The 21,604-nt window shown below is 42.5% G+C and overlaps 2 protein-coding genes across 3 annotated transcripts in view; one reads left to right on the top strand and one right to left on the bottom strand.

Moving 5' to 3' along the window:
* The window catches only part of NDUFV3 (NADH:ubiquinone oxidoreductase subunit V3), a 9,185-nt gene extending 3,013 nt beyond the window's left edge, over positions 1–6,172 (bottom strand). The window contains exons 1-3 of one of the 2 annotated variants that reach the window (XM_014938160.1): positions 6,018–6,172; positions 5,654–5,753; positions 682–1,653 (exon numbers count right to left, since the gene is read on the bottom strand). In XM_014938160.1, the coding sequence (XP_014793646.1) occupies positions 682–1,653; positions 5,654–5,753; positions 6,018–6,065 (1,120 nt within the window). In that variant the 5' untranslated portion in view covers positions 6,066–6,172. The remainder of the gene's footprint in view (positions 1–681; positions 1,654–5,653; positions 5,754–6,017) is intronic. The other variant, XM_014938161.1, reaches the window with a different exon arrangement.
* Positions 6,167–21,604, top strand: part of WDR4 (WD repeat domain 4) — a 26,286-nt gene continuing 10,848 nt past the window's right edge. The window contains exons 1-7 of the mRNA XM_014938162.1: positions 6,167–6,342; positions 7,557–7,616; positions 8,343–8,489; positions 11,481–11,637; positions 12,253–12,365; positions 15,398–15,458; positions 16,781–16,879. Coding sequence (XP_014793648.1) covers positions 6,215–6,342; positions 7,557–7,616; positions 8,343–8,489; positions 11,481–11,637; positions 12,253–12,365; positions 15,398–15,458; positions 16,781–16,879 — 765 coding nt within the window. The 5' untranslated portion in view covers positions 6,167–6,214. The remainder of the gene's footprint in view (positions 6,343–7,556; positions 7,617–8,342; positions 8,490–11,480; positions 11,638–12,252; positions 12,366–15,397; positions 15,459–16,780; positions 16,880–21,604) is intronic.

A 21,604-nucleotide genomic window follows, 5' to 3' on the forward strand; every position in this document is an offset into this window, starting at 1 on the left:
GATCAAAGGAGAATATTACAGGTGATCCGAACAATTCGTAGGGTCAGTTATGGCCAATGCTGCAGTAAGACCCCAAATCAAAATCAATTATGGTCAACAATAAGTAAAGTGAAAGGTAGATTGCTGTCAATTTTAGCCTTCACAGTTTCAGCTTTGTGAAATTTAGCATCTAAATTGCAGTCTTTGAAACCTGTTAGCAGTGGGATGAGTCTAAAATTGGAAAGCAATAATTCATGGAAATTTAAAAAAAAAAAAAAAAAAAAAAAAAAGAAAAAAGAAAAAAATAAAAAGATGGCATCAAATTTGGCTCAGGAGAAAGGCAGGTACCAAATCCTTCCAAGAAGAGAAAAGGGAAAACAAGTTGTCATATAAAACCCATGATTTTGCTCACAGTGGAAACAATTTTGTTTTCATTTTACAAGTGACTGGTTTATGAAACTATAAATACAGTGAAATGAAGACCGCTGCTTTTCACAGCATAACTCGAAACTGAGTGTTACTGAGCACTTATAACAATTTGCAATGAACAAGAGTTTATCTTCCAGAAAGTCACAGCTACACAGTTAGCTTCAGGATAAAGATCAGAGAATCATGAACAGAGAAGATCTGGAAACCCTTTAAAAAAAAAGTTAAAACCTAGCCCAGATGAATCAACACAGTTCAAAAAATTTAAAGTTGTACCCTCTATTGTGCTTTTTTCTCCAGCCTGGACTCCTGCTTCCTGAATGGTCTCCTCCTTTGCTGTAGTGCCCACTACCACCATTGTGCTTTCAGAAGTTTCTTCTACTTTAGGTACGGTTTCTTCTACTTTAGGAACAGTTTCTTCTGATTCCTGCACTTGCTTCACCTTTTTTTCTTTTCCTCTGGATACCAGTTTTTGCTTTTTGTCTTCCCGAATCACTGACGGAGCTTTCAGCTGAATAGCTGCTACTTGGGTTCCAATGGATTTTTCCTCCAAATAATCAGATTTTTGAGTGATGTCAGTCAGGTCTTGGCTTTCAATCATGTATGGTTCTAAGACCAGCTTCTGCCGGTTTGTTTCTTTTGGAGTTGATTTTACTTTGGGCTCCCTTGCTTTGGACTTTGAGGTCTCATGGCTGACTGATGTTTTAGAAAATGCGACCTGCTTGGCAGGAGACACATCATGTTCTATTTTGCGTGGCTTCTTCTTAGCTCCATTTTCTTTGTGGGATTTCTGGGGAAATTTCTCTTTGGCTAGCATTGATGCTTTTACTGCGATGTCAGAAAAGATGGAATCTCGTCTAGGAAACTCAACTTTGGTTTTAATAGCAACTTCTGAAGCATCAACATCTTTTTCTTCCTCAGAATCTGAATCTGATGAGCTGGATGAAGATGAAGTTTCTTCCTCGACTAGCTGTCTCCTCAAGCCTCTTTCTGTTGCAGGTGTAGTCAGGTGTTCATCCTTGAGGGAAGAACCAACCACTCGCTGAGGAAATCCAACCACAGTTTTCCTTGACATGAATGTCCTCATGTCTTCAGCAGAAGGTTTTGAAGCTTCCTCGAGGTTATTACTAGATATGCTCTCACCTTTGTTTGCAGATGCTAGGAGAGAGCTAGAAGACAACATTTTAGGAAATTCAACTGGTGCCTTGATGGCTAGCATCTTGTTGCTTCCCTGTGGTGCCACTACATCTAGGAAACGGCATAAAGAGGATTATCATAATTATATCCAACACCACTGTTAATTAGTGATCTTAGTCACACAATTTTAACTTCCTGAGATAATCTAGTCTAAAAAGCAGATTGAAAGAAGTTATTATACTAAAAACAGGCGTTACGAAGCAGGAAGTTTTAGGACATTTTAAGTTAAAGCACTTGACAGTTTTTGCTGCTGTGATGCTGAAACTGATGAGACAATGCCTTTCCCTGCTTGCTTTGCCAGACTCCTCACAATAGCTGTTTTTCTCTGTGCTTCAATTCTGCACCACTGAAAACAGTTTACAGACACCTTCCTATCTGAGATGGACACTAAGATAGCCTGTTAGCCGAGCTCTTCAAATATGCTGCTACAGAGATAAGATCCGTCTATGAACAAGGCAGCGAAGCAGAAGACACAATAAACAGACACAGCAACAGCCAGCCTCTTGAAATAGTTATCTCTAAAGCAGAGGGAGGGATGACTCCCAAGACACAAAGTAGCAGGGTAAGAGATATCTGAGGCCATACATGAAAGTATTACCTGTTCAAGTGTCCGTGTGACCTACCAACTGAATTGTGTCTAACGCAGCTTAACATGACTTCCTCAAGACCTTATCCCCTCCAGTCTTCACTATCTCCACTTCCTATTTTTGCTTTGAGACGTCTTTGTAAAAAACACCTCTTGGAGGATCTCCTACTGCTTCATGTTAGCCTGCCTTTGTTTCGTCTCGCTCATGGATACTTTCATGAAGCTACATTCTCCAGACAAGGAGCCAACAGTTGAAGGGAAAGCAGTAAATTTCAGGCTCTTTTAAAGAGTACCAAATACCTCTTGGATGCTTGTGCCCATGATATCCTCGAGAGCCTGTCCAACAGCTAATACTGTTGTGGTTACAGAAAACAGGAGGACAAAGAGGACTGGAAGCACATTAAGATACACCACCACTGAAATTTGCTATAGGAAAGCCAACTCCATTATGAGTTGCACCACTGCCAACCAGCAGTGTAATTCAACAGATTTCCAGTCTATTGTGCAGATTTATCTGCACAGTTTGGAACTCCAAATCTACTTTACAAGACCATAGACTAGATGCAGCTTTGCCCCTTACTGGTGTTTTACAGTTAGACTTTGTATGATCCAAGGAGTTACTATAATTAGTTCTGAATAGAAGCAAGTATTTAGCAATTTCCAAAGGAAAACATCACAGAGGAGACAGACACGTGAAATTAAAAGCTAAGTATTTAAGAAAGAGATACAGAGTTCTTAACATAGGTACAAAAGAAAAAGTATCAGTTTATTACACAGGTAATACTTTTGACTAATTTCAGACACAAACTTCTCTCCGCCAGATGGAAGGTGCAGGGGAGGGTGGGAGGGCAAGGGGAAGTAGGAGGATGGGCAGCCACCTTTGAAGAAAGCCGGACTGCTTCCACAGACTGACACAGCCAAAGAGCAGCCTGCAGTAAATATCACGTGAGGAAGCAGGGCTCAAGGTTGAAGAGTTCTTCAAAGAAGCGTACAGGAAGGTCAAACTAACACAGGAACGCCCGAAGGGATGACACAGAAGTGAAAGCCGAGCAAAAGTTGAAGAAATATTAACGTTAAAGACATTGTAAGAAACCAGGAAGGCGGGTATCATTCAACTTCACCACGAACAGTAGGTGTTACTGGAAAAATACTTCAAACAGTTATATTTGGATATGTGAAAATGATATCCTTTCGCTTTTAATCATAAAGTCTAACACAACTGGTACAGGCACTTTAATTAGGGTACTTCAAACTTTGTACTACCTGACCTGTATTTGCATCGCTTTGCAAAAAGAACAATACATCCAAATCAGTAACAAGAATATTATTCCCAGATGCATTCTCACTGATGCTTGTAACATCAGTACCATTAACGGAACGTGTTTAAAACATGTTTGCACTCAGAAGGCTGGCACACAGAAATTACAGGTCTACTTACAAAGTCAATGATGGGGAATAAACACGACCATTTTATCAAAGCAAAGCAAATCTGAACACCCTGTTTCAGCTAGAATCTGAAAAAGGCAGTTGCACCCTATATACCTTAACTAACCTTAACTACTTGCAGGGAAAGCAGCTGGCTGAAAGAAGTGACTTAAGGGGTCTCCTGACATCTCCTGAAATCAGAACTGCAGGTCAATGAATCTAGAAGCTGATGCTAAACTACATCTCAAATATGTCTAAAAGAATGCAAAAAAATTATAATAAAAATCAAATAGTTGTTCAATCAACCTTGTATCCACCTAGGCAGCAAAGGCTTTCTTAATTAACAACCTTTATTGGCCTGAGCATTTACGTAGCTAATATCAGAAGCCAGAAGCCTGCATTCAACTACTCTTTCAGTGATTTTTTTCAACAGCTGTCAACAGGTCTGATGACTCCTACATATGGTCACATGGAGCTTTGCTGCTTAAGTACCTGGATCTCTAATTTAGGATGGAAACCCTACTCACTGAATCAGTGAGCCTCTATTTACAAATAGCATTTATGCACAAGATATCTCTCTTTGAAATTTGTATTCATGTTTTGACTTTGGTCAGGGACAGAAGGGTTTCAAGTACTTCTGAATGCTGAATGCTGCAGCATCCAAACCCAAGTCCATGTATTGCCTTGTTTGCAAACCTACAGGGCGAGATGCATTATTACTAAATTTAACACAACAGTGGTAGTTTTTTGCAGCTTCTCAACACTGTTTCCCAGAGCAGATATTCGGATCTTGCAAGTCTCTTTCTCTGTAAAATGGAATACTTTTTGATCCTCGTAATCTAAACATTTTGAAAGACAAGGGGGAACATCTGAAGTTCAAAACCAGATTTTGCACCTCATTTAAAAAATAACTTGCTGCACTCGTTTCCATCAGATTTCAGGCAACTTGCAAAGCTTCTTTATATTAAGACAAATGCAACGATAGCCGTCTTTCAGCCTGGCCAAGCATCACAGCAGCTAACATATTAAGGTGAAGATAAACAGGAAAGTGTCAAGCTCATAGCTATTTATTTATATATAAATATATCCTACACAGATTCACTCCTACCAGACATTTAGTTTTAGGTTTTTTTACTATGTAGTACATTTGAACAGAAATCCCTGTTTACAAGGCGATGACCTTTCACTTTCTTGGCACATGTAGCAGCTGTTCTGAAATATGGCCATGAGCATTTTTAAGCTTTTCTTGCCAAGTGCAGGGTCTTACATCTGGGTCGGGGCAACCCCAAGCACAAATACAGGCTGGGCAGAGAATGGCTGGAGAGCAGCCCTGAGGAGAAGGACTTGGGGATGGTGGTTGATCAGAAGCGCAACATGAGCTGGCAATGTGTGCTGGCAGCCCAGAAAGCTGAGTGGATCCTGGGCTGCATCAAAAGCATCATGACCAGCAGGTTGAGGGAAGTGGTTCTGCTCCTCTACTCCGCTCTCATGAGACCCCACCTGGAGTACTGCATCCAGCTCTGGGGGTGCCCCAACATAAGAAGGACATGGACCTGTTGGAATGGGTGCAGTGGAGGGCCATGAAGATGAAGAGAGGGATGGAGCACCTCTCCTATGAGGACAGTCTGAGAAAGCTGGGGATGTTCAGCCTGCAGAAGGCTTCAGAAAGACTTACGGCCACCTTCCAGTCCCTAAAAGGGGCCTACAAGAGACATGGGAAGGGACTCTTTATCAGGGAGTGGAGCGATAAGACAAGGAGTAACAGTTTTTAATCTGAAAGAGGGTAGATTTAGATATTAAGAAGAAATTCTTTAGGGTTAGGGTGGTGAGACACTGGAACAGGTTGCCCAGAGAAGCTGTGAATGCCCCATCCCTGGAGGTGTTCAAGGCTAGGCTGGATGGGACTTTGAACAGCCTGCTCTAGTGGGAGGTGTCCCTGCCCAGGGCAGGGGGGTTGGAACTGGATGGTCTTTAAGGTCCCTTCCAACTCAAACAATTCTATGACTTAATGACAACCAAAGGGACAAACAAGCATCTTACTCGGTGGCGCCGCCGAGGGCGTCCCGGAGCCCACAGGCCTGGTGCAGAGCGCCGCCGAGGGGGCCGCCTCTCGCAGCCCCCGGGCCTCCAGCCCCAACACCTGCAAGGCACAGAAGGAAACAAATGAACGAACCAGAACAACTCCGATCCCCCCCCCAATCCAAGAAGCCCCGAGGAGGCCGGGACACCACCCCCCTTCCCCGTCCCGGCGGGGCGGCGCATGCGCACCTCCCCTCCCCGGGCCTGTGGCGCCGGTACCGGTGCCGGCACAAAGGGCCCGGAGGAGCGGCGATGCCCGGCCCGGTACAAGCCACCGAGATAAGCCGAGCTCTTCCGTGCCCCCGCCGCCCAGCGCGCCCCTTACCTTGCGGGTAACCGCCCGGCCGCAGCCCAGCAGCGAGGGAGCCGCCATCTTGGCCTACGCCCGGACGCGGCTGCCGGTCCCTCCCGCTAGGCGAGGCCTAAGCCATGAGATTCCGCCCCCTCCAATGACGTCATTGCTTCCCGTGGTGACGTCTGCATTCTGCGCCCGCGGTGGCGCGCACGTGGCGGTGTTGACGCATGGAGGGTGGTGGTGGTGGCGGCGGGGGCCGTAGCCCCGGTGTCAGTCCTGCGCTGGCGCTCCGCGGGGCCCTCATGGCCGCCAGCGGGGGAGGCCGGCTCCTGGCGGCGCGGTACAGGGAGGCCGGGTCAGTGCCGGGGAGGCGGCGGTGGCGGCGGGATGGGCCCCGGGGCCGAGCGGCGGAGGAGGCCGCGGGGCTTTAGGCGGGGTGTGTGTGTCCCTCTGTCCTCTGTGTGTCCGTCCTGTGTGTCCCTCTGTCCCCTGTGTGTCTGTCCTGTGTGTGTGTCCGTCCTGTGACTGATATATCGCTTTAAAGCTTTAAATTCTTAACGGTTTTCTGACACGGTTGTGCACCTCACCGGTGCGAGAACAGCAGGGTGAATGGTAGGGACAAATACGTTAAGCCTTTATAAGTATGTATTGTCTTACGTTGAGGCACGTCCCGATGTAGAAAGACCCAGGAAAGAGTGCACTCTTGCAGTTTAGTACTCTGCTGTCTCCTGTTTTAATTATGCTTTCTCGCACCTATCCCATAAATCACATCTATTTTAATTTAGCGTAGCCCAGGACAAGGACGAAGAGCCTGCCTTAACCTCTGGGCACCATCAACAACTTCTGTTAAATGTTGGCAAATCTCTGCCTGTTCCTGTTACTGGAAGTGTCTGACAGAACATACGCAGATCTGACACCTTTACCTTTGCTGGGGCAGGCAGTGATGATCGGTTTTATAACCCCAGAGCTTCTGCTGACACATTCTTTGTAACTTTCTGATGGTACCAGAGGAGAGGGTGGGAAGTTAACCTGTGGAACCGGTTGCCCAGAGAAGTTGGGGATGCTCCATCCCTGGAGGTGTTCAAGGCCAGGCTGGATGGGGCTTTGAGCAACCTGCTCTAGTGGGAGGTGTCCCTGCCCAGGGTGGGGGGGTTGGAACTTGATGGTCTTCAAGGTCCCTTCCAACCCAAACCATTCTATGACACCCCTCACAATAAAATCACAAATATATGTTAATCTAGGTGAATACGTTGGCTGTTAGCACTATTGAATGACTCCACCAGAGAAAAGAGTTACCGTTACAAATATATTAACCTTTAAATGTGACAGCTACTTCACCAACAGGTGACTTTTTTTTGGCATGTGTGTACAAGCCAAGGTTTTAAACTTCAACTGCATTTGTAGCACTTTGGGAGCCCATTTTGGGTGGGTGTTACTTCTCAAGATGGGGGTCAGTTGCACAAATAACCACAAAATAATATTGTGTTACAAAAGAGTTGACACTCTCTGTGGCTAAGCCCGTGGTTGTTCTAGTTCTAGTATTTTTAATCTGTTGTTTTTCATTTGCAGTGATGATAATCTCTTCGTGTATGATTGCATCAACGCGGAGAAGACCTTAGGAAATAAACGGTAAGAAAATCTGCTTAGGCAATCCGCTGTTTTCCTAGAGGGTGCATCTCCTTCTGAGGTTATGTGGCAGTAAGGATAATAAAATAAAGTTGTGGGATGACTCCTTGATCAGGTGATGGCTAGCTTGTTTTTGCTAACCCTGATGGATATGTATGTATGTAATTTTTGTTTATTTCTGTTTCAACCAGAAGAGAGACTGTATTTTTTGGTTTTTAGAGAAACACCAGTAGTATATGGTGTTTCATCTCTGCATGACTCTTCTTGGTCAAGACATTTATGGAAAAATGCTATATTTTTTATTAGACCATCTAAGACAAAAGGAGTTGTGTACTGGTTTGTATATTTTATTTTGGGTTCTAGTCTCCAAGTCATGAGATTTCAAAAACTGAAAAAGTCTTAGTCTTGATTCGACTTGTGGGCGTGGTTTTACCTATAGCCAATTTTACTGTTTTCCCCTAAATGTGTATCAATATCTGATAGTGCAAACCCTAGCATGTTTTTTTAAGCAAGTAATGATGCAGCCTTAGACCTTATATCAGTTTCCTTTTTCTTGGCTTTTTTCTTTGCATTAATATTCAAGTTGACTCAACATTTTTAAGCACAAATACAACTTTTAGCTTTGTGCTTTGTTTGTCATGCTTCTCGGTGGTGTGAGAACAACCTTCTCTTCTTACGGATTTCAGTAACTCTCAGGTTGTAAACTGTTGTTCCCCTTCTCTCTATTAGACAGGATGGAAACCCAACAGATAAAGGCAGTGACGACATCCTAGCTTTTGCCTTCTCCCCATCAGGAGATTATTTTGCCTTGACAGATGACAACAAACGTCTGATTCTGTTCCATACGAAGCCTTCCTGGGAATGCGTTAGTGTCAGGTAAGGAAGCAGTTACATGTCACTTTGTTATGGAATTACAGCTGATTAAATGGAAGTTATAAAACAGTAGTACTTAGGATGTTGCCATTTGTTATCACTAAGCCTCCTCTTTTTCTTTTTTTTCTCCTCTACTTGCTCAAACAAATCTAATGTTCTTGGGAATTCAAAGCTATTTGTCAAGAAGTGATGCGTGGTATGCCCCACCCCAAGAATGGGAGTGTAGATGTTTATATCATTGGCCAAGGAAAGGATAATCTCTTTTATTATTCCAGAAGATGGTATTTGCATCTTTAAGAACTGAAACTTTACCCACTCCTGGTGAACATTGAGGTTGGGCCTCCACTAATACTGAGGAATTTAGTGAGTGCACTGTCCGATTCTGTTGATTTGGAGACAAAGATGTTTTGAGGAGTTTGTGAACTCTCCTAAAATCATATCTTTAGACATGCTGCCAAGTGTTTCCCTTCTGTAGTATGATCCTCTTGAGAAAAGAGTCTGTAACTGTCCACCAGAGGTCCTCCAGTTACAAGTTTTCTGTTGCTGCTGCTTGTGACAGTTGTAAAAAGAGGACCCATGAAGGACTTCTTAAGGAGGTACCTCAGTGTGTGATGTCTCTGCTTCTGGTGGTCTCTGACATGTGTGAAGCCCTGGTTACAAACCAAAATGGAGTCTCTGTCAGCTTGGCTGTGTGCAAAGAGTGCATGATGGACCTTTGGTGGGTTAACCAATGTTGTAACGAGTAAGTAATCACCAAAAAAACCCTCCCAGAAACAGCAAATTCTGTTCAGTCTGTGTTCTGTCTCCCTTGCTGCCCTGCGCTGTATGCCTTGCCTGTAATACACCATTAGAAAATTGATGTTTCAGTTTTTACAGAAAGATCAACTAGGGCCACAACTGGATATTTTGCTGTAATGAGTAAGTAATCACAAAAAAAAACCTGTCCCAGAAACAGCAAATTCTGTTCAGTCTGTGTTCTGTCTTCCTTGCTGCCCTGCCCTGGATGCCTTGCCTGTAATACACCATTAGAGAATTGATGTTTCAGTTTTTACAGAAGGATCAACTAGGGCCACAACTGGATATTTTGGGAATGTTGCTACTTCCTATTAGGAAATTTGGAATACAGGCAAAGAATGCCAAAGTTGAGCTATGTAACTTGTGTCAGTGTTTTGTGGCAAGGCATATAAAAGGTTTCAGGCAATGCTAGCTTTTGTAGTCAGCTGATTTCAGACAAGGGGAGCTTTTGAATCTTTGTGTTTAAGATCAAAGGCAGCACAATGAACTTGAAGCAAGGCTTTATCTTGTTGGCAAGGTAACCTATTTTGAAACTGTGCTGCCTGAGCCTTCGATGTGCTAGTGGGCATCCTTGTCTTACATCTTTTGCCATTGTTACAGTGTTCCTTTAAACAGTCACTAAAAAGTATTAGAATTTCTGTCTTCCTGCCTGAAGTATAGTGTATTGTGCTTTTGTCTCCAGATGGTCACTGAATTTCAGAGCAGGTGAATAGAAATGTCAGTTCCCTATCATCCCCACTTCAGACCCCACTTGGAGTACTGTGTCCAGCTCTTCTTTTGTCTCCAGATGGTCACTGAGTTTCAGAGTTGGTGAATAGAAATGTCAATTCCCTATCATCCCCACTTCAGACCCTACCTGGAGTACTGTGTCCACCTCTGGAGTTGGTCTTCCAGTACCTAAAAGGGCCTACAAGAGACATGGGGAGGGACTCTTTGTCAGGGAGTGGAGCAATAGGATGAGGGGTAATGGTTTTAAACTGAAAGAAGGAAGATTTAGATTAGGTATTAAGAAGAAATTCTTTAGGGTTAGGGTGGTGAGTTATAGTGGTCTTCCAGTACCTAAAAGGGGCCTACAAGAGACATGGGGAGGGACTCTTTATCAGGGAGTGGAGCGATAGGATGAGGGGTAATGGTTTTAAACTGAAAGAAGGAAGGTTTAGATTAGGTATTAAGAAGAAATTCTCTAGGGTTAGGGTGGTGAGACACTGGAACAGGTTGCCCAGAGAAGCTGTGGATGCCCCATCCCTGGAGGTGTTCAGGGCCAGGCTGGATGGGGCTTTGAGCAGCCTGCTCTAGTGGGAGGTGTCCCTGCCCATGGCAGGGGGTTTGGAACTAGATGATCTTTAAGGTCCCTTCCAGCTCTAACCATTCTATGATTAGATGATCCCTGGTGTCCACAGTCCTATGTTAACACAGAGGGGTTTGGAAAATGGGCTTTATGGAAAGAAGACAATAACAGTAATAACAATAGCAGGTAAGTTGTAAAAGCATACTCCAGACTACCTAAGTGATTAAACCTTTTTAATTACTTGTTTTCTGACATCTGTGGTCCTTAAATTTATCTGAAAATTGTAAGAAATTCATTATCTGCTATACTGGCAACTGGAATTGTAAGGTACTGGCAGATGTTGAGGGCAAATCAGAGTTCAAGTTCAGGTCTTTGCCTGGAGAAAGTACCCTGAGATTGTGTCTCTGACGCTGGCTGTGAGGAGGAGTCGTCCTTGAGGCCCCTTTTATAGTATCAAGCAGCAACTGGAGAAACAGTTTCAATATAGCTTTTAGATGTGTTGCTGCAAAGGACTTTTACTAGCAGAATTCCCACTTTGTCTTCTCTTTCCTACATGTTTAACTTTTATTTTATTACAGAGAGTGCAAGAAAGTCTATCATCTTTCTGTCGGGCTGCCTAAGCTAAATGCTCAGTTGAGGAAGTACACAAGCGAAATGCAGGCATGCAGCTTTAACGATGTCTCTGTTTTTCTCCCACCTCCCCAGGTGTTTGCTATTACATAGATTAGTCATTTAATAGGTCTCAAAAGTGCTATTTTGGCCCCTTAACATTATTGTTGTTGCTGCCATTTCAACAATGTTACATCTGGGAGCTTTTCATCTAGTCCCTTGGTTTGCTTAACTGGGTCTGAATCCAGACTTGCTGAAGCTGCCATCCAACTCTGTTCAAACTATGCCTTTTTCTATTTCAGGTTGGTGAAAAGGAGATGCACTTCCCTGATAATTACAGCTGCAGATGATAAGATTCTGGTTGCGGACAAGTCTGGTGATGTCTATTCTTACTCAATAACAGAACCCCAAGCAGAAGGAAAACTTGAGCTGGGTCACTTGTCTCTGCTGTTGGATGTGGTAAGTATGTGCCTTAAGTGTACAAGTTAGTGTACAAACCTGCATTCCTACTTGTGTTTGGGTCTTTCACTGTTGCTCTTGTCTGAAATTTGGGCGTTCTCTTTTATATAACTGAAGTATGTGGTGTGGATTTCTCCCTACTGAGTTTGCATTTGCAGAGTTTGGTAAGGAAACAAGCTTACCAAAGGGTTATATATTCTGGGAGTGCGAGTGTTCAAAGAGTCTTCATCTTACAGCCACAGAAGACTTGATGATATGGGAATTCACCCAGTCTGTCATGTCAGTTGAGCTCTTCAACGTGATAAGTTTCTTTCTTTTTAAGTTGCAGTGGGACTTCTGCCTGTAGCTTGGGAGCTCAGTGGCTTTCACTGGACCTCGTGGTCAGTGTTGTTTGTCTTAATAAGTGAGAAAGTTACTGTCATAAAGATTTATGCTTCTAATGTCAGTGGAAAAGAGTGGCTTGGTGCTTGCATCTGCTGTTGAGGATCAGGACAGATAGTTTACTGCTTGTATGTGTTTTTTGTTTTGGGGTTTTTTTTTTCCTCATGGCTAGGAAGAATTATATTAAAACAAACATTGAACTACTGGGCACTAAAACTCTCCCTTTACCAACAGGCACTGAGTCCTGATGACCAATATATCCTCACTGCAGACAGAGATGAGAAGATCAGAGTCAGCTTGACAAAGGCTCCTTATTATATTGTGTCCTTCTGTCTGGGACACAGAGAGTAAGTTTGTTGTGTGCAAACGTTACTGTATGTAGCTCTTCGCTGTGCCTCAATGGATGAAACGATTGTCTGCTCAAATCACGTTAAACAACAGCTAGGTCTGTGTTAGAATCATAAAATGGTTTGGATTGGAAGGGACCTTTAAAGATCATCTAGTCAAACCCCCCTGCAATAAGAAGGACCATCGCCAACTACATCAGGTTGCTTAGAGCCCTGGCCAACCTGACCTTGAATGTATCCAGGGATGGGGCATCTACCACCTCTCTGGGGAACCTGTACCAGTGTTTCACCATCCTCATGTTGAAAAAATGACTTCTTATATCTAGTCTGAATTTATCCTTTTAGTTTAAAACTATTCCCCCTTGTCCTGTCACAACAGGCCTTATTAAAATGTCTGTCTCCATCTTTCTTATAAGCCCCCTTTCAGTACTGAAGGCCACAATAAGGTTTCTCCAGGCTGAACAACCCCAAATCTCTCAGCCTTTCCTCACAGGAGAGGTGCTCCAAGCCCTCTGGTCATTTTTGTGGTCTTCTGGAGGCACTGCAACAGATCCATGTCTTCACTGTGCTGAGGCCCCCAGAGCTGGGGCCCAGATAGGGTGTCACTGGAGTGGAGTAGAGGGACACAATAGCCCCCTCAACCTGCTGCCCATAAGAGACTACAGAGCCTGGAGATTGTTAATCTTAAGGAGGGAAGTCTTAGGAAATCTTTGCAGTTTGAACAGATGCTAATCTAACAGCATCTCGATACTGAGCTCAGACTTGGAGGTTCTGTGGTAATACAAAAAAACCCAGTGGTATCAATAGGAAGGATAGAGCACTCTTTCTGCCTGGATATTAGACTGCAGTGAGCTAGAGGCAGCAACATGGTCCTGTAAAATAGATTCAAGAAATCACCCTTCTTAGTGTAGTTACCGGGCCTTTCTAGTAGTTGGTGTTTTTCTAGAGATTGGTTCAATTGCTACGGGCAAGAACACTTAGGCAAGTAAAAGGATCTGTGGAAAGTGGATCATAGGGGATATCCCTGTAGAAAGATGATGTTCTGCTGTGTTACTAAGTCTAGTAAAATGCAGGGTGCGCTCTGCATAAAAACAGGAAAGATGATCTTTCCCTTCCTTTCCTTTCTCCTCCATCCTAAAATAGAAGTCCTCCTAATTATAGTGGAAGACAGCAAAGCAACCTGCTAGCTCTACTGATGTGATTCAGATGTGCTCTGATTTGCTAGGAGATGGGTTGTCCTTTTGGTATAGGAATAGGGGTTGTCTTCTAGCCAGTTTATCAGGACTCCATTTTCAGCCTACAGGAGGGACTGTACTTCCCCTTTTCTTCTCAGTAGTCCCTTCCCATGAAGAAGACATAAATGGCAAGCAGACTTTTAAAAGACTTTTCCCTCTGCATTTTGCTGCTTAAAATGTCTGTCAGTTGTGGTATTAAAAAAGTCTCTTGACTTTTGCCTTCTTGTTGGTTGTTAGGGTTTTTGAGTAGGGTAGGGGGGTTGTGCAGATTTTTTTTTTTTAGAGTGGCCACTGCTACATTTTTGAAGTCCACAGTGACAAGGTAGCAGAGAAGAGATGACCCTGCATGGGGCAGAGAATGCACCTAATTCTGCTTTTCTGGCCGCTGAGTTATTTGGAGATAACACCCTCATTCCAGGTCTGTTCTTCCGTAAGATGATGCAATATGGCACAATAAGCTCCCTATATCAGAACAAGAGTAAAGAAAGATAGTGTGGGACTTGAGATATGGGTCTAAACTTAGCCACCCAGATGTTTTAATAGAGCATTTAGGACACAGATTAATTTGGAGTGCCAGTCTGATTTTAATAGCATCATTTAGTAGTCTAACCGGTGTAGAATTGGCATAGTATAAAAGCAAGAGACTACTCATGTTAAAGATCTAAGTAGTCTTTGATCAGGTCAGTTGCTATAGCATATTTAGAGAGCCATGTCTGATGTTTCCACCTACTGTGTACAGAGTTGTACTTTATAATTAATAGAACTTGATGGTTAGAAAGACACTTTTAAATGGGGGCTATTGTTTCTGCTCAAAGAGTTTGTTAGTGGCCACAGAGTGGAAAGGCACTTAATGTAAATTGATTGAAATATATTGTAAAAATTCAATACTTAAATTAGGAATGAATAAGCAAAGGATTACATAGAGAAGCTATAATTGTCTTGTTTCACACTCTTGAATTTTCTTCTTTCAATGGGTGCATGGTGATTTTGCTGGATCTATTACGCCTGTGTGCACTCGCCATTACTGCCTTGTCATGAAAGTTTGTATTACAGTGACCAAATCTCTTCCTTATATTTTTTTTTCTCTTTCTTTTTTAAACAGCCTTAAAATTATGTCTGTTTTCAAAAGCACTACTGTCTCTCTCAGGTGATGTTCTGCTCCAATCACTACATTTTAAGTTGCTGAGCTCTCAGATAATAAAAAGCTCCAGAAGCTCAGGTCCTCGTCACTCAGCAAAGGGAAGTCATGGTAGACATAGCAATATGAGGTACTTCTGAAAAATAAGGCTTCTGGCTGAATGTAGACACTGGTGGTAAATTGCCACATGCTTGTTTTAAAATTTAGTGAAGATTGCTTTTGAGTAATCTCCAGCTGGGATGGGAGAGATGTAATACTCTGAAAGCCGAATCATCACTGTTGTGTTTTAAAAGCATCTGGTGATTCATGTTTTTAATGTGCATAATGAATTGTGGAAGGAGAACATGGTACCTGAATAAATCTATCTCCGTTGGCATTTTTTGGTCTAAGTGCTCTCAGTTGGGAGGAAGTCAATAGAATTCCTTGAGTGCAGGTGGGGAAATAATTTTTCTATTAAGTAGAAGGTCAGTAGTTTGTGTAGTATATATACTATACTAAGTACTGCAGACATACTTTTTCTTCTTTGGTGGCTTGATGTGGAGTATCTGTTTGGTTGTCTATTATAATAGCCTCTTTAAAATTGGTATGTTCTCTTATTGTATGTGTTTAAAGACTGGTGTCATGCAAGAGAGTTCAACTTTTGACTGCTTTCCCTTTAGGTTTGTAAGCAAAATACTTGTAATACCCAACTACCCTGATCTGCTGTTGTCAGCTTCTGGGGTATGTATTCCAATTTCTTCAAAAAAGTAATTTTCTTGAAAGTTTAGACTTCAAAACCATTGTTTGCTTGTGTTTCCCCCACGTTCCTTGGGATACTTGGAATAATCTCTTGTGATTTCCAGCATGCCCTCTCTCTCCCTCTCTCCTTTTCTCAACTTTCTGTTCAGTCTTCAGCCATTCTATTCCTAGATCATATAATTGCCTTTTACTGTGTTTACAGTAAGGCTATCTTTTTGTTAAGGTCTCTGGGATGAAGAAATTGTAAAGTCCTCAATGTGTCTTCATCATTAACTCTTGCTTTGCAGCACAGACAAACTTAAATCATCGTACTATTTAAACAACGTTGAAGCAAATGGATATTATGCCAGCCTGCCGTGATATGGGGTGTCCTGAGAATTAATGGCCTTAGATTTATTTTTTTTTAGAGCTCTTAAGATAAGAAAACTGGTCCCTCTTCACCCTCCCACTTGTTTTCCCTTGTGAGACTTGTTCTGAAGTATGTCCTTGTCTCTATGTCCTCACAGTTTGTTGGATGCGTGTTGTGTAGAGTTTGCAGTGCATTGCTACACACTGCTTGGATGAGGACTGAAGAAGCGAGTGTTCCCTCCTTTCCTGCCCCTCAGCCCTTTTCTTAAACTGATGGGATCCTGCTGTTGTGCCAGACCTGTACAGAATGGGTAGATGGCAGTTGGCCTAAAGGAAGGGAAACAATATTCCTTGCTTCCCAGACTAACAGAACTGCATAGGAAACAAATAATGTTTCCTGTGAAGATCATAGTAATTCTTAGTATTTGGTTTCAGCTGCTGCTCTTGCTTCCCTAAGGCTCTTGTCTCTTGTTCCTCTAATTCTTTAAGCAACTCTGGTGTTAGTGCTGTCTGCAGCTGGATTTCGTTCTAAGCAAATGCTCTTTGATGACTCTCTTTTTCCAGAGAAGTGTTTAGCTTCTCTCCAGGAGGTTACTAAATCAAATGAGAACTTGGGTGATAACAAGAGCAGGGCCAGAGAAGGGCAACCTGAAAGAATTGCCATTAAAATGCTGAGCACATGTATTACAGGACTATTTAAAACAGACTTGAAATGCACTCCTCCAGCTACCCAATTTCCACTTCAAAAGGAGAATTAAAGTTAGCATGATTGAATAATTTAGAATTGAGGTGAAAAATTATGTTAATTAAAATGCTTTATCTGTTTGAGGTCTTAACTAAGTGACTATTTAGCAGCTTCTGTGGGAAGCTCTTCAGGGAAATGGGATTTAGCTGAAAGCCTCTCTTTGCCTGAGGTGCTGTTAGTAATCGACTTGTGTCCACTTCTGTCTCTTCAGGACTCGACTCTGAGACTTTGGGAGTACAAAAGCGGGGAAGAAGTGTACTGCTGTCATCTAAGTAGCATCTGTGGGTCAGAGACAACAAAACCTGACCAGGTATGTCCATGTGTGTTGGTGTTTTTGCTGTCCTCTTGATCCTTGTGGCTCCCAAACACGTTTGTTGCATTTTGTTAGGAGTGCCTCCCTTCTTTCAGTGGGGTTGGAAGTTATGTGAGACCTAGAAACTGTTATAAAAGCCTGGGATTTTGGGAAAGAAAGTCTGTTCACCAGAAAATAACCTGTAACACTGGGAAGATCTAAAAATTCACCCACTTTTGAACTACTTAAACTGCACCTTTAACACTTTGAAATTTTATCTGAACAAAAAGAAGCTTTGTTATGTTTATACCCAATCACCTGCAGTAGTACTGCCCCGTGGAGTCAAAATACTGGGCTTGTTCCTTTGGGCTCTGAAGCTGCGCAGTGTCTGGAATGAAAGTGTGCAAGTTCCACATGAAAACTGAATACTCCAGGAGATCTCCTTTATCCTGCAGCCTCTAACTGAGTGTATGATACGTACATATTTGGGGTGCTGCTGTGTTTTGGGTGCTAATCTGATGTGAACAGTGGTTGTGGTAGTACTTGATCTCTGGTTCTGTTCTTTCTTGTCATGTGAATATGCATGCAACCTATTGGTGAAACAGCACTTGTTCTGTGTACCCTGCTGTGTACATGATATTAAGCCAGTTGCCGATCTGTTGAGTCATTTAAGAGTTATTCATTTTACCACCCATGCTGCTGGGTGTGTTTTTTTCATGTGAATCTCTAAAAATATTTATTTCTCTGAAGACCACAGCTGTCTCCCAGTTGTTAGGTGGGCGAGAAGCCTGTAGCCATGCATGACTCTTAGGCAGAACCACTGTGGAATTCATATCCAGGCCGAAATTGGATTGAAAAGTTCTGTCTCTCCCCCCTTGTGTTCTGTTGTGGTTTTGGTTAGTCAAAGTGTGTTGTGCACAGCCTCTCCCAGCAGTCAGGAGCTATTCCTGGAGACCTCTCAGAGATTCTTTACTCTTTTACTGTTTGTGTAGGTCTGGCCTGATCTTGGTAGTGGGATTCCCAGGTACTGAAGTGGGAGCACAACACATGGAAGGACCAGGTTCCTAGGGACAGATCTGACAGAGGTTGTTTCTACGGAGAAGACATCAGCAAGTTGTTCTTCGTGTTGGAGTAATAATCTGACATCAGCAAGTTGTTCTTCGTGTTGGAGTAATAACATGCAGCTTTCTGTCTGTACATAAGCCCAGGAGAGCAGCTGTTTGCATCACAGCATTCCAAGCTTAGATACTGGAAATTTTGTTTTTTGCCTAGAATTCCTGTTAGCAGGAATTCAGGGTAGTATCTATATGGACAGTTTAACCTGCTTCTGAACTTAAAAATTAAAGCACACCTGAGCCAGAGACCTCTCCTAGATATTCATGAGGTCTCTGGCTCGTTTCAGGTTGAGTCTATGGCTTGATATCTTTGAAGTAGCTACTGCTGTTTTTTTTTTCACAAGCAAGAACATGTACCGATTTAGGGAACAAGTCCACATAGCCAGTGTCCTCTTGTAGTCTGGGTGCAGCAGGGTTTGGGTGAGGAAGGGAGAATTAAGATAGAGGCAAATACACAAAATTACTTTGTCATGTATAGCCTTCTGGAAGTAAGTGTCTCAGGGACTTTCAAAACCAAAGTTTTCTAGTGTTGTGCTCTTTTGAAATAGCATAGTTTGATAGCTGTCAAATCCATGTCTGCAGTAATGTTGCAAGGCATTTCTTTTTGGGGGAAGAATGGTTTAATATTAAAATACTTTGCCTTTTAGCTTTATTGGATCATTGAGGACTAGTAAGCAACTAGCTGTGAAGTGGGGAATCCTATTATTAATTTTAAAAATGCTACTTTTTGCTTAGACTGGCTTAGCATTTTGTAAGATAACTTGCATGTAAATTAACAGTGCTTGATCTCACACTGCATCCTAAGTCCATTGCTTACAAACAAGTTGATCAAAAATAATACTAAACTGTATATTAAGCCTTGAATGTAGCACTGCATAAGCTAACAAATTTTGGAGGAAAAAAAACTTCTTGCTGCAAGCAGGAACTAATTTAAAAATGAACTTTAAAAAAAAAAAAGGCAAAAAGCTCCAACTCTCTTAGAATGCTTTTGAATGTAGTTTAGTAGTACTTCTCTTGCCTCCTAACACACTTGACAAAGTCCCTTCCATAGGATATGCTGTGTACTGATGGAGTCTCTCAGTAGAAAGTTGGGGTTCCCTTTGACTGAGAAGTCTCTGTTTAGCTGCTATACCTCAGTGTGAGTAAACAGTGAGAGAAAGGGAAAACCCACAAACTTGAGTTCACAGATATAACATGTTCGTTAGTAAACTGTATTCCTGCAGTATTTTGCAGTTCTGCTACTCATTGGCATGTTTTAGTGTTTCCTAATGGTGTTTGTGGAAGCCTTGGGATTCCTTGAATTTGCAAAATTCTGCTGTCCACTCTTCTTACAGGCTTTTTAAACTCTTATCTTCCAATGACACAAAATTTGCATGATGCATGAGGGGTGCGGAAGACTCAGTTGACTTCCAGAGTTGCAGTGATTGGGCAGTGTTCCACTGATTACAGACAGATAAATGACAGATTTAAACTTTAATGTGGTGCCTTGCCACCTTTGTGCTGTATTGCTACACAGCTGTAAATACATACTTCTGTCAGAACAATTACTATCTTGCTGGCCAGCAGGACCAAAGGGGAGAGGAGACTTGTGTTTCGCTGACATCGTAGTGCTACAAATGCCAGAGATGACGTCTGTTGGTAGTATTTAGTTGTGTTGTGCATCCAGGTGTATCAAAGATCATCTTCCCAACCTGGCGTGACATTTATAGTCTGAATTTAAGGGAACAGTCTCTCGTCAGCACTTTTTGGACTGTATCTAGCATGCTGTCTGCAAATGACCCTGGCAACCAAAGATCAGATAGGTGTATAAATGGTTTGTTTTGTTTTGTGTTGCATTTCATTTTAACTATTGATAACCCCTGTGAATGCACTGAAGCTTCAAACACAACTTGAAGCACAATGGTAATGGAATCTTCTGTCGTAGTGGGTCATGAGAGCACATAAGTGTGGGCTTATTATGCTTGGCAAATGATGAATATATGTCTGTTTTGGGAATGTAGGAGTGGTTTTGAGCAGTGTAGCATTGGTCTCAGTTGATGGGTTGCAGATCCCGAGTTCATTTTCCCACTAGAATGGGAGTAATTCTCTAATTTTGTAGTGCTATATAAATATTTTTTCCTGCTTTGGAGCTTTCACCTCATCTGATCCTCTTGACAGCAGAAGCTTGTTTAAAGTCCAGAACGTGAATTGCACAACTCTACCCCAGTGTTTCAGTACATTAAATAGGCTCACCTCTTCTCACGGATGACATTAAAAGTTAATTTTTAGGTGTTGGCAGGCTGATAACAGAGTCATATAAATGCTGAATAAGTTCATAGAGTATCAAGCAAACATCTATTTATCACAGACTTCTCTTGTAGCTGTTCTTTAAGTTAACTGATTTTGTAGGCTTGTCCTTGAACTAGATACCACTCTGGGGCTTGCATTGACTTCGCTAATTGTTAACTTGCTCACACATGGAAAGGAAAGAGCTTGCAAAGAAGATGCATTTTCTTGTCTCTGTCCAGCTGTGAATAACACTTGGTTCAAATCAAGAAAAGCCTCCTCCTCCCTCCCCCAGTGAGGGTGGGGGAGAGCTGCTGCATTCTTCCAAGTTCACGGAACCCTTTGTCTCTCTGACAAAGCACTCAGCTGCGTAGGTGGGCAATTCCCATTGCTGCACTTGCCCTGTGTGTTTGTCATGAGACAGGCAGAGAGGCAGAGCTTTGTTATTAGAAATAAATATCACAGGTTTGGTGGTTTTTTTAATATATATCTTGGCTTATTCCATTGAATGTCTAAAGAACCCACTGGTGGTTTACAATAAGAGCTGTCAGTTCTGCTCCAAAGCTGCAGTGTAAGTGGCTCCATGCTGCAATAACTACATTTAGATGTATTAGCCACAGAGAACCTTTCTGATTCAGCCCACTCATCCTACCCTGTATTTGGAACCATAAGCATTTTTTATGTCCGTCTTAAACAGGGGCCCTGGGTCCCAATGCTAAATATAAACTAACAGCTTAGTATTTCTGCAGAGTAGGAAGAGATTAGTCCCATCTGTTCCCAAGAGCTCTGAAACATATCATTCTTTTGATAATGTTTTTAATAAAGAGCTCCTCTTCTATCGAAACAGGCAGTCAAGTATGTGAGTGCATGCTGTTGTTCTTGCTTCCCCCATGAGATTGTATCACACAATGGACCTTTATGTGCTGGAGATGTACTGTGTAACTCTGGTTTTCAGCTATATTTATACCATTGATTAACTTTCTTTCCTGCAGTTGGTTTATCTTTTAGTAGTTGCATCATGTACTGTTGACAAAATAGTTAGCTTCTGGTATTAAGCTTGCTGACTTGAATGTTTGGAAGCTGTGCAGCTTGCTTTACTGTCCAGCAGTGATTGCAAAATTCTGAAACAAGCAGCCTGAGACTGCCCAAACATCGGCTGATAGCTTAAAGGGTAAAATCCCATGGTTACTCCCAAATTCAGCTTTCGCCTGGTGATCCAGAGGTTCTGCCTAGTGACCAATGTGGTGTTAGGGAAAGAGGTGAAGGCTGGAAAGGGGGTAAAAGGAAGAAAAGTTGAGGAGGCACCTGAATTCTGCCAGCGGAGTGTCAAGAAAAGATGTATTTTCCCTGCCCTAAAGTGAGT

Source organism: Calidris pugnax, unplaced genomic scaffold (assembly GCF_001431845.1).
Source record: "Calidris pugnax isolate Ruff unplaced genomic scaffold, ASM143184v1 scaffold25, whole genome shotgun sequence".
NCBI lineage: Eukaryota > Metazoa > Chordata > Aves > Charadriiformes > Scolopacidae > Calidris > Calidris pugnax.